The sequence below is a fragment of the Dreissena polymorpha genome, chromosome 10 (genome assembly GCF_020536995.1).
Source record: "Dreissena polymorpha isolate Duluth1 chromosome 10, UMN_Dpol_1.0, whole genome shotgun sequence".
Classification (NCBI taxonomy): Eukaryota; Metazoa; Mollusca; class Bivalvia; order Myida; family Dreissenidae; genus Dreissena; species Dreissena polymorpha.
The window spans coordinates 88,378,076-88,394,456 of record NC_068364.1 but is presented as its reverse complement, the minus strand read 5'-3'; the positions used below and the strand labels follow the sequence as shown (position 1 = coordinate 88,394,456).

At 35.1% G+C, this 16,381-nt stretch overlaps 1 protein-coding gene across 3 annotated transcripts in view; it reads right to left on the bottom strand.

The window, feature by feature from the left end:
- LOC127848409 (lysosome-associated membrane glycoprotein 2-like) overlaps positions 1-15,162 on the bottom strand; it is a 43,997-nt gene extending 28,835 nt beyond the window's left edge. The window contains exons 1-4 of one of the 3 annotated variants that reach the window (XM_052380858.1): positions 14,731-15,162; positions 14,271-14,392; positions 12,974-13,373; positions 12,146-12,192 (exon numbers count right to left, since the gene is read on the bottom strand). In XM_052380858.1, the coding sequence (XP_052236818.1) occupies positions 12,146-12,192; positions 12,974-13,373; positions 14,271-14,392; positions 14,731-14,797 (636 nt within the window). In that variant the 5' untranslated portion in view covers positions 14,798-15,162. Of the gene's footprint in view, positions 1-11,873; positions 12,193-12,973; positions 13,374-14,270; positions 14,393-14,730 lie in introns of those variants that run through there. The other 2 variants (XM_052380857.1, XR_008034491.1) reach the window with 2 other exon arrangements.
- Positions 15,163-16,381: the final 1,219 nt, after the last annotated feature.

Below are 16,381 nucleotides of genomic sequence, written 5' to 3'. Positions count from 1 at the left end.
ATTTGAACGACAATGTCTGACTCGGGACGACACTTTCGCCCATCGTCGTGACCCAGTTTGTATTACGCGTTATTTTACTACACATATCACCAACCGACACACGCGTTACATGATTGCCTCTTGTGTCGACCGTTTATCGAAACGTCAAACCTTTGACCAGCCTGAGAATTCCAGAATACTAAAGAGTGTTTTATGTTTTACTGTTACCCTATATGCCCCCTTTCGAAGAAAAGGGGGTATATAGTTTTCGCACTGTCCGTCAGTCTGTCAGTCAGTCTGTCTGTCAGTCTGTCAGTCTGTTACACTTTTTGTGTCCGTTCTCTAATTCAAATAGTTTTCATCCGATCTTGGAACTTGGTCAGAAGTTGAATCTAGACAATTTCTAGGTCAAGTTCGAATATGGGTCAAGCCGGGTCAAAAACTAGGTCACGGGGTAGAAAAAACAAATCCAAGGGAAGTAATAAGCTTTAAATGGACATAATTATCTGACCTACCAAATTATATATTTTTGTTAAATAAATCAAAGCAGCGCAGTAGGCGGCATTGTGTTTCTGACAAACACATCGTGGTAAAAGGTCAAGGTCATCCTTCAAGGTCTAAGGTCAAAAATACAAATCCAAGGGAAGTAATAATCTTTAAAGGGAGATATTTATTCAATATTGAACATAGCAACTTGATATTTGGCATGCATGTGTATCTCATGGAGCTGCAGTCACGGTAGTGGCTTTCAATTATTTGCTACTAAAAATAGAGATTTGTTAGAGACAATTATTTTCAAGAAAAGTAATTTATATAATTATAAATCTCATAGTATATATTTCCTTACCAAGAGTTTAAGTTCTTTTCACAGTTACTGTACAGATTTTTTATTTTGATTATTTATAACTCAAATGATTGATTTGTCAAAGTTTTTTTAAATGATATAATTATCATTTCTTTTCTGTACTAATTTGTGAATAGTAGGGTTCATTACATACCTGTGGACTTATGTCAATAGACACATGATGAACTCTGGCTATTAGGGCTGCAACGGGTACACTAAATATCCGATGATATCGGATCCAACTTCAGATTCGCGGGTACGGATCCACAACTGGAAAATTTCGGTTCCGAATATTTATTTCATAGTTGTATGTATCCAAGCGCTGTTTTCACGAGTATTGTTTTTTATACATACTGTTTCTGTTTATAAGATACGCATAAAAGTCGATATTTATTTATGCGTGTCAGTCAAATAGCCGATCATTCGAGATCCTTCGGCTTTTATTGTATAAGAGTGTCATTGGACATTACGTAATGATCGCCGAAAGCAAAACTAATTCGAAATCATGGAAGATTTACACATTACAAATGCAATTCCTAATGTCAATAAGTAAGTTTTCAATCCTAATTGTCTGTCTGAGTTGTATTCAAAACAACGGTAGTGGATCCAGTGTGGCTGGAATGTTATTCATGTAATTTTTACATAATTTCGCGACCTTTCAAATTGTGTTCCTGCATCATCATGATCATGTAATGTCTTGAAAGCATCTTTCGTCATATACTAAGTTTAAATGCTATCTGGTGATGCAAGGAACCTCAGTGCCCAGTGAGGGAATCTTCTCCACAGCAGGAGACCACGTCAGTGCTCATAGCCATAGGGCTTGCCTGGACCCGGACAATGTTGATATGTTAATTTTTGTGAAAACAAATATCAAACTGTATGAACAGTGAAAAGTGTATGTTAACGAGCAAACTATTAAGTGAATAAGTGTTAAGGTTTCGTTTTATTTTGACATTGCTACAATGTTAAAAAAGAACTTTGTTATGTTTTTTTTCATAAATGTTAAATGGTTTTTAGTCGAATTATACTTCTAAAACATTAATTTCTTTAATTTAGACAGAAAATTCTCATTTTCTCTTATCTGAAGGATCCGGATCCGAAAAACTGTAAGAAATCATATTTGGATTCGGATTCGGACACACTGCTTAATATGTGGAACTCTTAACTTAAGTCTAAAAAGCAAGCGAAAAAGCTAATATATAAAAACTAGTTTTCATTCGAATTTTAATGTTTTAACCATAAAAAATCATAAACATAAGAATATCATACAATGATAATCTAAATTGGTTCCAACGAAAGCTATGTTTCCCGAAATATCAATTAACTAAGTATTGTACGATGTAGGGCGGCGATACCTTGGTTCATCTATAGGTGTCGCGTAACGATTCAACGTTACTGATTTTCCTCCACATTGAAAATCCACGGTTTTATTAGTATCCCAAAATAGGTACTTTTTTCTATGACGTCAATGTAACTTCGGATGAACTCGGTGTCATTCGTTGCATGCAGGTACAGCTGCACCATGGGAATGAAGAATGGTGGCTGTGATCGCTTCGTGTAGTACATACTACTGCCATTAGGTATCATGCCATATCTGTTAACGAGATAGCACGTACATATTGAGCTTTTAATTTTCAATAGCCATTGTGTAACGCGTTTAATTTACAATCATTAATTCGTGTTGATAAAATATCAGTGATGCTTTGTGAAAGACATCCTGTTTGCTCAAATATGTGGACAATCAATCACAAATACAAAAAAGAAATAATAATCAATACTTTTCTATTAAAGAAATAAAATTTTACAGCATTCCTTTAACGGTATGGGTCATCTTACAGGATAGCAAACCCTTAACCACCCAGAACGAGTCCCTGAAAAAACAACATAAAGAACATAATTATGCATCTTAAGCAAGTACAGTGTAAGTGACTTATACATTCATTTTAGGCCAGTTACAATCGATCTAACAACAACCAATTGTGTTATGTTCTTTATATTCTATGTTATATAGTGATAGTTAACCATTAAATGTCTCTCTGAATATTCTATATTCACATCTAAACGTTCTATAATAAATGGCAACCAGTAATAGGTCTCCCTGAATCTTCCTCCGGGTACGATGAAGGGATGTTCCATGTAGATTAGAGAGTATCGTTCCTGGTGATCCTTAACGTTCCGCTTCATCTGAAAAAAAAACAATCGTGATACATCGACTATTCTCGGACATCTCCGTAAGAAAGATGCAATAAATCGTCGGCTGATCCAGAGTGCTGCAAGAGGCACCGCGGAGCACTTCTAATCGCTTGAATGCTTGTATATTATTTTTTGAAGCGCATAGTAAGTATACGGCTTATTTGAATCGCCTTCGAATCCGGTTCCTGTGACTAGAACCAGTACTTGGTCTCTATGGGAAAATCGAAAGAACGCTCCCACAATGGGGATCGAACCCATAACCTCCTGATCGCTATGCGGACACCATATCAACTGTACACCAGTAATACACTACAATACACCACTACTCCCCTGCGACCTAGATATCTATTTGCCATTTATTATTGATGGGAACTGTTTTGCAAGACATAAAATAACTGCAAGTAGATGTACATAGCCAATGAACTTCCGATTGGTGTCCATTAAACAATGAAAATGTGTCTAGTAAATCTCGACCATTGTCAAATATTATCGATGCTTTGTAAGACGCAAAAACATAGTAAGCTGCATAGCATGGGTTTTAGACTTAGTTGGTGCAAGCACTTGATTGGTTTCAAATAGTACATTCTTCATAATATAAGGTAGACTTAACCTGGCCCTTATTTGCTTTTGCACACAATTTGACACAATATACATAAGGACGAAAAACGACGACATTATGGAGACGTCTAGACGATAGCAATCCATGGAGGCATATAATAAACCTCGCACTGTGACCGTACTGTGAATCTGTACAGGTTTCGTACAATTAAATAGCATGGATTCGATTTTGCTTTTATATATATATTTAATTGATATACATATATTTACAATACGTTTTTTCCTCTTGTTGATTGTAATTTTTGTAATAAATCTAAGTCTGAAATATTTTATAACGTATTAATTTAAGTGTAATTCTAGCGTACTTGAATATGATATCAAAACAATTTACTAAATAGCTCAGTGATGCAAAATTTAAAAAATGTGAGTATTGCATTAGATAAATCGTTGAGAGTATGATTGCTTTTATCTGAGCTGATAAATAAGTGTGAGGCCCATATGCATTGAACCCAATCAAGAGTATGTCGTCAAACCCAAACCCAGTTAGGTCTAATTAAAACGGCATCATATATGCCCAAGTAAAACATGCACACCATTCATGGCATATGAACGTTGTTTTACTCACGTATATACTCACCTTCCTTCCTAAATGTTTCCACAAACTGCACATATTCTTGCCGAACTGTCTGTATACAGGGCCTCGCACAAAACGGAGAAATGCAAGGCTGAAAACATTATCATGTTTAAAGTTTACACGGTGTGTAAGTGTTCATTGATAATTGTTTTACTTATTTAAAAATGTAACACAAACGTAGTTTTAAATAGAAAAATTGGAACATCAATATAAAGGTTTTTAATATATTCTTTTATAGTATTCGTTTTGTTATGCTCTGATTTTTTTTTAAACTTCTATGTATCATAATAATATCGTTGTTTATTGGTCAATAAATAACGATTTGAAAGTTTGCATGCCCGCGTTGTTTTATAGTGGGCCACAAGAACGACACACATCGAGCTCCATTTGTATTTCCTTAGTTGTGGGTAGGATAATTAAGGCTTGATGTTGCCCTTTTGAACCTAGTAAATAGTATATATACACGCCACATTGCATATTGAAGAACTCTAAGAACTGTATACTAGTCACAGTGCATATTGGAGAACTCTCAAAACTATAAACTAGACACAGTCCACATTGGAGAACTCTCAGAACTATATACTAGACACAGTCCACATTGGAGAACTCTCAGAACTATATACAAGACACAGTCCACATTGGAGAATTCTCATAACTATATACTAGACACAGTTCACATTTGAGATCTCTAAGAACTATATACTAGACACAGTCCATATTGGAGAACTCTCAGAATTATATACTAGACACAGTCCACATTGGAGAATTCTCATAACTATATACTAGACACAGTCCATATTGGAGAACTCTCAGAAATATATACAAGACACAGTCCACATTGGAGAATTCTCATAACTATATACTAGACACAGTCCACATTTGAGATCTCTAAGAAATATATACAAGCCGCAGTCCATATTGAAGAACTCTCAGAATTATATACAAGACACAGTGCATATTGGAGAACTCTCCGAACTATATACAAGGCACAGTCTACATTGGAGAACTCTCAGAACTATATACTAGACACAGTCCATATTGGAGAACTCTCAGAACTATATAGATGACACAGTCCACATTGAAAAATTATCATACTATATACTAGATACAGTCCACATTGGAGAACTCTCAGAGCTATATACTAAACACAGTCCACATTAAAGAAATCTAAGAACTATATACAAGCCGCAGTCCATATTGGAGAAATCTCAAAACTATAAACAAGTCGCTGTCCATATTGGGAAACTCTCAGAACTATATACAAGACGCAGTCCGCATTGGAGAACTCTCATAACTATATACAAGAGACAGTCCACAATGGAAAACTCTTAGAACTATACATGTATACTAGACACATTCCATATTGAAGAACTCTCATAACTATATACTTGACACAGTCAATATTGGAGAACACTCAGAAATATATTCTTACCACAGTTCATATTGGAGAACTCTAAGAATTATATACTAGATACCAGTAATTTCCATATTGAAGAACTCTCTTAACTAGACACAGTCCGCATTGGCCAACTCTCAGAACCATATACTAGACACTGTCCATATTTGAGAACTCTCCGAATTATATACTAGACACATTCCATATTGGAGAACTGTCATAACTATATACTATAAATGTCCCTATTGGAGAACTCTCCGAACTATATACTAGACACAGTCCACATTGGAGAACTGTCAGAACATTATATGAGACACAGTCATTGGAGAAATCTCATAACTATATAAAAGAAGCAGTCCACACTGGAAAACTCTCAGAACTATAGATGTATACTAGACACAGTGCATATTGAAGAACTCTCATAACTATATACTAGACACAGTCCACATTGGAACACTCAGAACTTTATACTAGACACAGTCCATATTGAAGAACTCTCCAAACTATATACTAGACAAAGTCCACATTTGAGAATTATCATAACTATATACTAGACACAGTGCATATGGTGAACTTTTAGAACTATATACTAGACACATTCCATATTGATGAACACTCAAACAATATACTAGACTCAGTCAATAATGGGGAACTCACATAACTATTTACTAGACACAGTCCACATTAGATAACACTCAGAACTATATACAAGCGCGTAAAAGGGGAAATTTCAATGCTTAGCAAGTAACAGTACAAAATCAAGTTTTAACACTCAAATTCACCCTACATAGAGAAAAAAACATTATTCCAAAATATATACGGCAAAACAACATTTTGGCATCCATTATACACATTGCAACGTAGCAATCTCGTATGATTTTGAGTGTAAATTCTCTTGCAACAATTGGCCATTGATAATACTATTGCATATAATACACTGATCAAGTTGGTATGCCTTTTCAATGTTGAAGTTTGTACAGGCAATATATTTCTACCAAAATCGTTCTCATTCTGTCCTTGTGATTAAACCATTTCTGAGAACATCTAAAATGCATGATTTAAAAAGAATTTTTAGTTTCAACTACCATTAAAGTTAAAACAGATTTTTTGTCTTTTTTTCTGATAGCTTTTGCTTTTGTGCGACATGGTGAAATAAGTACGTTTTGAGGTAGATGTCGTAAAGCGAAAGTCGTCATAGTTAACTACATACTGTTTGAGGTAAAGAAGTAAAGGCTAAAAGAAAGTAAACACGCGGATGCGGCAGTTCAGGAAAATTATAGTAAATAAATTCGTAAAGAAAGACGTATTTAAATGAGGTATTGATTAAAATTGAATAACACTTCCGAGATGGGAATTTTTCCAATATTTGGGAAAAAAATATATACTCTAGAGATGGGGGAATGGGGCCGAATAACGACGAATATTTCATCAAAAAAAAACACTGCTCAGTCTCGTGTGAGGGTTTGCAATGCCTATTTATTTAGGGTCACTACAATGGCCGGTATTCAAGTAGAAGTAAAGAACATCTTAGCCTAGTTGTAGTTTATTTAAAACTTAACATCCAATTAAATAGTGACAGTTTTTTTCTGCTTACAAAAGGCGAAAAAAAGAGTAACATTTACTTGGTTTAAACTTTTTAATATCAACATACGTCAAAACACAAACTATCATAAGTCATATGGAATTTTATTAATTTAAGGGATTTTCTTGTCTAATAAGCTTGTGAATACGGGGGAACACTGAAGGAGTGTTTTTATCGATCACACTGTGATATAAATGGGTAAGAATACGGTTGTTCTCGCGATTTCATTTCGAGTTTGAACAACGTTTAAACAGGATACGTCCTGATTCAACATCGACGTCATGATTTGGTATACGATTAAACAAACGAAATGTGTTTGTATGTTGTGTATATGTATACATGAATGTAAATGATTGATAAGTGTGCACATTTAATAAATTATCTCTTTTTATTACTTGTATTTGTTTACACAATAATATGCAGGTATTCAAGTTCATTGGTGATGTATGTTTCCTCGATATACTAATACTCTGTCATATTTTGAATGTAATAAACATTACTTGTTGAAAACCCTCGGGTTCCTTCTCTTTTCGAATTTAGCTATTAATATCTATTTTAGGAAACAGCTTATCTCCAAATCATTACTGAACCCGACTCAGTTTTACTAAAAAATCGTATGACAATTGTTTATTTCGTACCATAAATGTGACGCACTACCATCTTTAGTAACTTCATTTCAGTACATACTAGTCATAAACACATGGGCCGTGCACTGGGAAAAAGGATTTATTGAATGTGCGTAAAGTGTCATCCTAGGACAGCCTATGCAGTCCACACAGGCTTATCAGGACGACAATTTCCGTTTTTGCGATTTTTGCGTTTAAAGAAAGTTTCTTCTTAGTAAAAATCCAGAGCAGGCGGAAAATGTCGCGCCTGATTAGCCTGTGTAGACTGCAAAGGCTTATCTGGGACGACACTTAACGTACATGCATATATGCCTTTTTAAACCCATAAGTCAGTCGTAACTCCTGATACTTATACGACAATGCCTAATCAACCAATCCGAATGTCCAGTAAATACGGAATACTACGCTAGTCAATTGTTTCAAGAGTTTGTATCACTCGAGTGGCTTGTGTGATGACGTATCACACGAGAGGCGGAGACTCGAGTGTGATGCGAAATACCACAAACCACGAGAATGATACAAACAGTTGGAACAATTGACTAGCGTAATATTCCTTTTATTATATACAACAACTAACGAAAACAGTTAACAAATGTATTTTTTAATTAAACAAAACTGACAAAACAATGGCTAAAACGGTATGCCATAGTTTATTAAAGACGCGTATGAATACAGTTTATGTAAATTAACGTGTAAACATTCGAACCGGGATTACACAGGTTTCGACACGCTTACCTTAATGCTATCGTTAATCCAATTTTTATAACAATTAAGTTGACAACTTTAATCCGATGTTTATAACAAAAACGTTTAAACGATATGCACTTCCACTTCTATATTCAATGTCTTTATCTAAACTGAGTTTAAACCACACTATTTTATTGTATTCCTATCGAAATATACATTTATGCATGATAAACACACACTCCAAAATACGTTTTTAACACATAGTTTACTCTTAAAAAAACACCACGCCCGACATGTCCTTACAGAGTTTAGATAAAACTATTGTGTTTTGTCACAGAAATGACGTCACACGATGTACTACGTTTAGAGAATACTAGGTTAGCGTTGAATACAGAGAAGTTTATGTTGCGAGGCTTAGAACGCCGGAAGCGCGAACCTTGGCGAGCGCTTTCGGTGTTCGAGCCGAGCAACATAAACTTCTCTGTATTCAACGCTAATCCTAGTATTCTATTTATCCCATTTGATTTTTTCAACGTGACATTTAACAAAAGTAGATCTAATAACCTTAACAATAATTTTAATTCAGTCATAAAAGCGCTTAAAATCTAACAAATGTAACCATGCGTAGTGATATACATGTATTTGTTCTGGTACGCAAAATAGTCTTTAAAAAATTCACACACAAACTGTAAAACAAGTAAAAAATATCACCATATGCCTACATTCAATTTTACGCAGTATGCGAATTTTAACACACATCGACCGCGAAAAGAAGATTTTACTTTACTATAATTCATTTTATTTTCGAAAGAAAATGATCAAATCCAATATGGCGGCGATTGCTCCTGACAAAATGCTGTCGATGTCAACATACATGTACACCATCGACGACCTAGTTCTGGCTACCATAACTTTAAATGTCGCTTTTTATGATTTTTGACTGGCGCGACTTTGTACAGGTCTTTCAATACTAAATAAACTGTACGCTGAAGTTTCTTTAGCTATCGAAGACCTTGACAATTTTGACGAGTAAACAGACAATTGCAGCGACTGACACTTTATTTGACAAAATATACAGGGCAATACGTTTTCCGACTTCGGACGACGAATTTAAGGACGCGCAGAACGTGTTTTTTATATAATGTTATGGGTATGCCGTGTGTGATCCGATGCATCAATGGCGCCCATGTTAAAATCATTTCCCCGAGAACAGGGAACGACAAAAGTACAAACAAAAATCAAAACACGTAAGAACTAGTATCTTACCTTTAATTATCCTTTAAAATCCATCTAATAATCCATTTAACTCAATAATTGACGATTTTGCATCTAGGGTCTTTAATAATTATTTTAGCATAGTTAAATAAAGACCCTTATGCCATTCTATCACTTTATTCAAATGAGTTTATGAACGCGATAAACTTTCTTCTTCGTCACACGCTACGTCATGTACTCTACATTACTGCTGTTCAAATGAACCGGAGCAGTTTATCTAATAATAGCCGTTGGTAAACTCGGTTGCATTTGCAGATTTCTGCATACAAACATAATTATGTTTAAACTCGCACAATGTTTTATTTATCTATGGTAAATGCCCTTATTGTACGAGAAAATAATTTAATATATAAATACACAAAGAATGGAAAACATTCCAGTACACAACAGATAAATAAGTAGAAAATAACCGTGTACAAAATGGGACGTTCCCAATTCCAGTGTGGTGCTATTTTTACCATCTTATACTTTACACAGCTCTATGCCTAACGTGAATTAAATAGGAAAGCAAACATAGCAGATTATTCATGAACTGTGCGATATGTGTATGGCTTGTTGTACATTCTTAATATTTAAGTTAAATGTCAAAAGTATATGCTTTGGTTATAAACAATGCACATTACACGAAATAAGGAAAATGTGATCAATTGACAATTCAGATATGTCGACATACAGTACATGTAGAAAAAATGTGAAATAAGTCGCGTTTATACTAAATCGTCAAAAAAATGGGGAAAATGACGCAATAAGTATGTCATTTTATGACGCCATCAATCAGCTGATTCATTATACGGATGGCGAAAAATTATGTCATATGACTAGTTTTAAAGGTTGAAGGTCGTATAATTTTGAAGCTTAAGTTTTGTCGACTTTGTTATAAATAAAAAAATAACAAAACAAAAATCGTGTAATTTCATATTTTATTTCAACATTTCTTTTGGTGAATATGTCAGATATATGTTTTTATGCAAAATATGCACATTTTCTTCTAATGGGTGACCTTAAAATTCGATCAATGAACCAAACAATATCGACCTAATTTTAGCGCATATCGCATGACGTCATTTAAAAAGTAGTCCGTGCACGCGACAGGTATATTCCACAGTGTTGAATACAAGCAAGTATATCACACAACGTGTTATACCGTCAATGTCGCGGTAAAAATGGGATAAAATATATTTCGCAATATAAAATATTTCTATTTTCGATGCGTGTAATGTGACGTCATTAAATGGGTCGAAATAGTCTGGCTAGTATGGCAATACGGAATTGGAAACAGCGAGTAGCGTAACACGGGATTTTTTTATTTCAATGATTGATACAACCTGTATTTTGTTAAAAGCATTAAACAGGTATATAATAAATACACATATCGTCCCTTTAGTTATGCAAAAGTATTGAACAAAGGACCATTTGATCGTCCCTTTAGTTATGCATAAGTATTGAAGTACCGCCGTCTGTACACATGCATGTTAAGTCTCTTATAACTTACTTCAGAGTGGTCACGTGCATATGTGCTACTTGTATATATATATATATATATATATATATATATATATAAGTCGCGTTCTGAGAAAACTGGGCATAATGCATGTGCGTAAAGTGTCGTCCCAGATTAGCCTGGGCAGTCCGCACAGGCTAATCAGGGACGACACTTTCCGCCTAAATTGGATTTTTGCTAAGAAGATACTTTATGTACACAAAAAATGTCATAATAAAGCGGAAATTGACGTCGGTGATTAGCCTGTGCGGACTTCACAGGCAAATCTGGGACGAAACTTTACGCACATGCAGTATGCCCAGTTTTCTCAGAACGCGGTTCATATTTTAAGTACGATATGCATATGCAGATGAAAGAGACCTAAATGAAAACATTCTTAACACAATATGGAAACACGTATTTGTTTCTTAAACTATTGAGCACTGCGAATGATTGTGGTGTTTCACGATCATCATGTGCACGTGCTCATATTCAATATATTATAGATAAAAACAAGCTAAGACATATTAGTTTTATCATACATAATGAACATATGATATGTCATGGTCGTCGATCATAAAAAAAACGCACCAAATAAAGACGTTTAGAGAGATCTTTCAAATAATTAGTAATAGATCTTCGCAGTTAATATAATTAACTAAACAGTTCATGTACAAAAACGTATGAACACTTAAAACTATGATAAATATTGCAACTGTCATGGAAATCTCTTTTGAGTCCAGTCCATTAAGAAAACGACACGTCGTACTGTCTTCCACTGGCTTATTTTAGGTTCTTGTGCCCCCGGGCCCTGCTCGCTATCACGTACACTACCACGGTGAGTACAATACACGACCCGAGAGCAATCCCCGCTGCGAGGGCCAGGGCGAGGTCAGTTTCCGGGCTGATGCCATGGCTACCAAGACACGTGCTCACATCTTAAAATATGAGAACAATATATGTAATAATTTCTTTAAAAAAATCATTTGCAAATATAAAGATTTTAGTGTTGCATTGTGATTAACAAATCATCATTATCAGCATCATCAGCAGCAGCATCATCATAATCATAATCATCATCATCATCATCATCATCATCATCATCATCATCATCATCATCATCATCATCATCATCATCATCATCACCATCATCATCATCATCATCACCATCACAACCACCACCGCCACCACCCCCACCACCATCATCATCATCATCATCATCAACATCATAATCCTACTCCTTCTCCTCCTCATCATCATCATCATCGACATCATCATCGACATCATCATCGTCATCATCATCATCATCACCACCACCATCATCGTAATCGTCGTCATCCTCCTCCTCCTCATCCTCATCATCATCCTCATCATTATCATCATCGTCATCATCATCATAAGCAGCAGCATCACCATCATCAATTATTCTTGCTCCTCCTGATCATCATTATCATATTCTGTATTGTCTTCATCGTCATAATCATTGTCATTATCACTACCACCACGATCATCATCTGATTCTGGTGCTGCTTCATTATTTTCATTATCATCAATACCACCTCCACCACATTTTCCACCGTTACCACCACCATCATCACCATCATCAGCATCATCATCATGCACTGCATATATTATACAATCTTTAGCACGTTCACAAGCCCATCATAGGTATTCAATCTTCGCCCTACACGTATCTTATGCAAGAACGACAATACGCACTTGATGAGGAAATGTCCGTCTGATTGTCTGATCCAAATGCTCTGTATTTCAAGTTCACCATTGTCATGGTTACGCTATTCGACAGCGGGACGTCTTGCGTGCGGTCGCAGCGGTAGGAACCGTTGTATTGCGCAGCATTCGTTCCGTTCGGGAAAGTTAACGTCAAATTGTGCTTTCCTGAATTGGTAGCGTTCGGGAAATAATAACTGTCAATAATATAACTCAAAATTGCAATCTGCCATTCGTATGAATTATCTACTGTTGATGAGTTAGCGAAGATGAATGTCAAGTTCCAGTTGTCTAGAAAGTTTATGTTGAGTTGGTTCGTGCCGTCGGGTTTGGAACACATTCCACTATATGTTGTGCCGTTCTGTGGAATTGTTATGTTTACTGTGTCATTCTGAAAGCAAGATATGATCATTAAACTAATAAATAGTAATTCAGTTTGGACGTACATACATACGTTGTTTGATTGTTAAAGACAACCAATGATCAAAGAACAAATTGCAAAAGAAACGGGTTGTTCCAACGCAGTTCATGTTCATAAAATAAATAATAAAATACAAAACAGCGATCAAAAAACAGACCAATAAATGTAAAGAACAATTTCACAATAAGCGTGTTTAAACTACCATCGACTCTTTAAAATCTTTCGCACACATATTGATAGCCTTACAATGTATACACTCGTGCTCGTGCATTTCTCTGAAAATAGGGAGACAACTCGTAATTTATATCACTGATATTTTTGTATATTTGCTATATATCACTTTGTCTGTGTGTATTTTAATTTAAGATATTGCACCAACCAGGGTGCAGGATCACGTGACTTTGTTGGGTTTTCCAATTAAACGTAATTGGATGTAACAGTAACACACCGGTAAGTGCTGTTTTTTTCAAAAAAACTTTTTAAAACAATTTTTCTTAAGAATTGCAACTAGTGCATAAAAGACAGATTTTTATATTGCTTATGGCAATGTGAAATACATCAGAATTTTTTTATTTAATTCACCTGCGTTCTTGTTAAAAAAATTTCATGTAAACTGCACGACTATGCGTCACGCAAGTTGAAATTTTGTCACCGATTTCAGACGTATTCAAGGATTTATTCTTATATCGGCACAAACTGCAAGAAAAACTGTCTTTTATGCACTAACGATTTTTGCAAATGTATTTCAATAATTTGAGATATTTGCAAAAATTAAGTTCTTAACGGTGTTTTTACATCCTGTCTAGCCCGTGTGTAGCCCCCTGAAAACCCCGTTGATTCTGCGCCCTGTCAACGCATTGTGCCTACCTTAGTAGCTGTAACATACGGAATGGTGAGCCGTATACCCGCCGTCATGACAACACACGTCACGTTGCCATTGGTTACCGTGTAGTTGTTTGTGGACGGTGCCCGTGGGACTACATTGTCACCTATTGGTACATGCAAGTGCATATTTATATTACTTTTAAATGATATTGCTTATGATTAATTTTATCGTATGAATTGTTTGCTTTTTTCCAATAATTATACTAAAGACAAAATATGTATTAAGACATAATTATTAGTGCAAGTATGTGCATGCATTCGAAGAAAGGTTTTGAAATGTTAGCGAGCAGACGCGTCTGCTGTGGGTAAAAAAATCACTACATCGTTGCAATAAAACGCATACACCATTGTTCCATTTCGTTTGTAACGTCAAACCTCGTATCATTATTGTTGAAAAAACACCACAATATTCCGAAAAATAAACAAATACATTTTAACTTACATTTTAAGGCTGAGAGTTCACAGAGAACTATGGTTAAAGTCCACCACATGGAGTTCCGTAGGTCCATTGTTGTAGTTTAAAATGCAGTTTAATAGGAATCCCGCATTTACAGTAAAAAACGATGTTTTCAACAAGTCGTCTTCAGCTCATGTTGAATATTTGACGGAAGCGTTACACAGACAATCGAACACTTATATACGTATACAACGGCACGTCTCACATATAGTCCATTAATCACATATGACACCATATCGTGTACACGGGTCCAATCTGTGTTTGCTAGATACCTTTACATGTACATCTGTGGTACACATGTATATATGTCCATTGACAACAATTTAATTTAAATTGTATTATCGCAGTTAAAGCTATCAGACCTCGCGTGTTTGCCTTCCCTATCTCTCCTAAGGCCTTTACAAAGCGCTTATTTCAATTTAAAACGTTATCTCCCCCCCCCCCCCCCCTCTAACCTTGACAAATTTTACGTTCTAGGTCATCGGAGCTTAAATTTATTTAAATTTACTTGTTCACAGAGTTTTGCAATTAAAAAACACCAATGATTTTATTTTTGATACTTTATATGGTTTATGTTGAAATTATGCATTAATGTTGGTGGATTTCTTCATTGTTTTCACATATAAATTGCTAAATAAAGAGATAATATATCAATTAATTGACTTTATATTTCCTAGTATTATCATTGTGTCAAAGGGTATTGCATGTTGAAACTGACATCACAACCCGCATATTACTTCAAGCAAGGAGTAAAAAATCTCCAGTAAAGTTTAATTCTAAAAATACATATTTTACAAACACGCTTAAAATCGTAAGTTGTTGTACATTTGTATTGCTTTACATGCCCAGCAGCCTTTAGATTGCTACTTCATGTATATAGCGGACTACTTTTTGGTCCATGACTTTCAGTTTAAAGTCAAATGCAGTTCACATGTAGGCGATTTAACTCGTTATTATATATACATCAAATTCTCCATTCATGTGTTCTTTAATTGAAAAATATATACATTCATGGAATGAATACATTTCAAATCATTTTATCGAATAAGAATAATATCCGTAATTAATCCCAAAGAGCGTTTCTATTGGTTTGTGTACCTAAATGCTCCTTGATTGTTAGTTCAAAGCACGCACTAAACTCTTAACATGGTCAAGAACATGAGTATGGCCTATTACTTATAAGCTAATTTTCCGTACCCTGGGTAAATTATAGTATACGTAAGAGTACCCGTACTTTAAAGTTGAACCTATTATTGTCGGCTCAGTTTCTACTTGAAAGTACCCCGGCACTCTACAGTATACTAAAAATACCTGGGATACGGAAAATATACTAAAAGTACCCCGGAGTATTGCGTGTGCCTTTAAGCGTATTTTCCGTACTCGGGGTAAATTGTTGTTTACGTAAGAGTTGTAAAAATGATTTTAAGTTATTAACATACTGTGTACATGCATGATAAGTGTCTTAGTGTACTTTAATGAATCTTACGTGTACAAGAAACGTTTAAAAGGCGAGTATTGTCGTGAAATTGTTATGGTATCATTTTATAATTCTATTAATTATTCTTTGGTTTGGCAAACTATTACCGCATATTAGTCAAGAACAGTACCTCACCACTTTAACCACTTAACATATGCG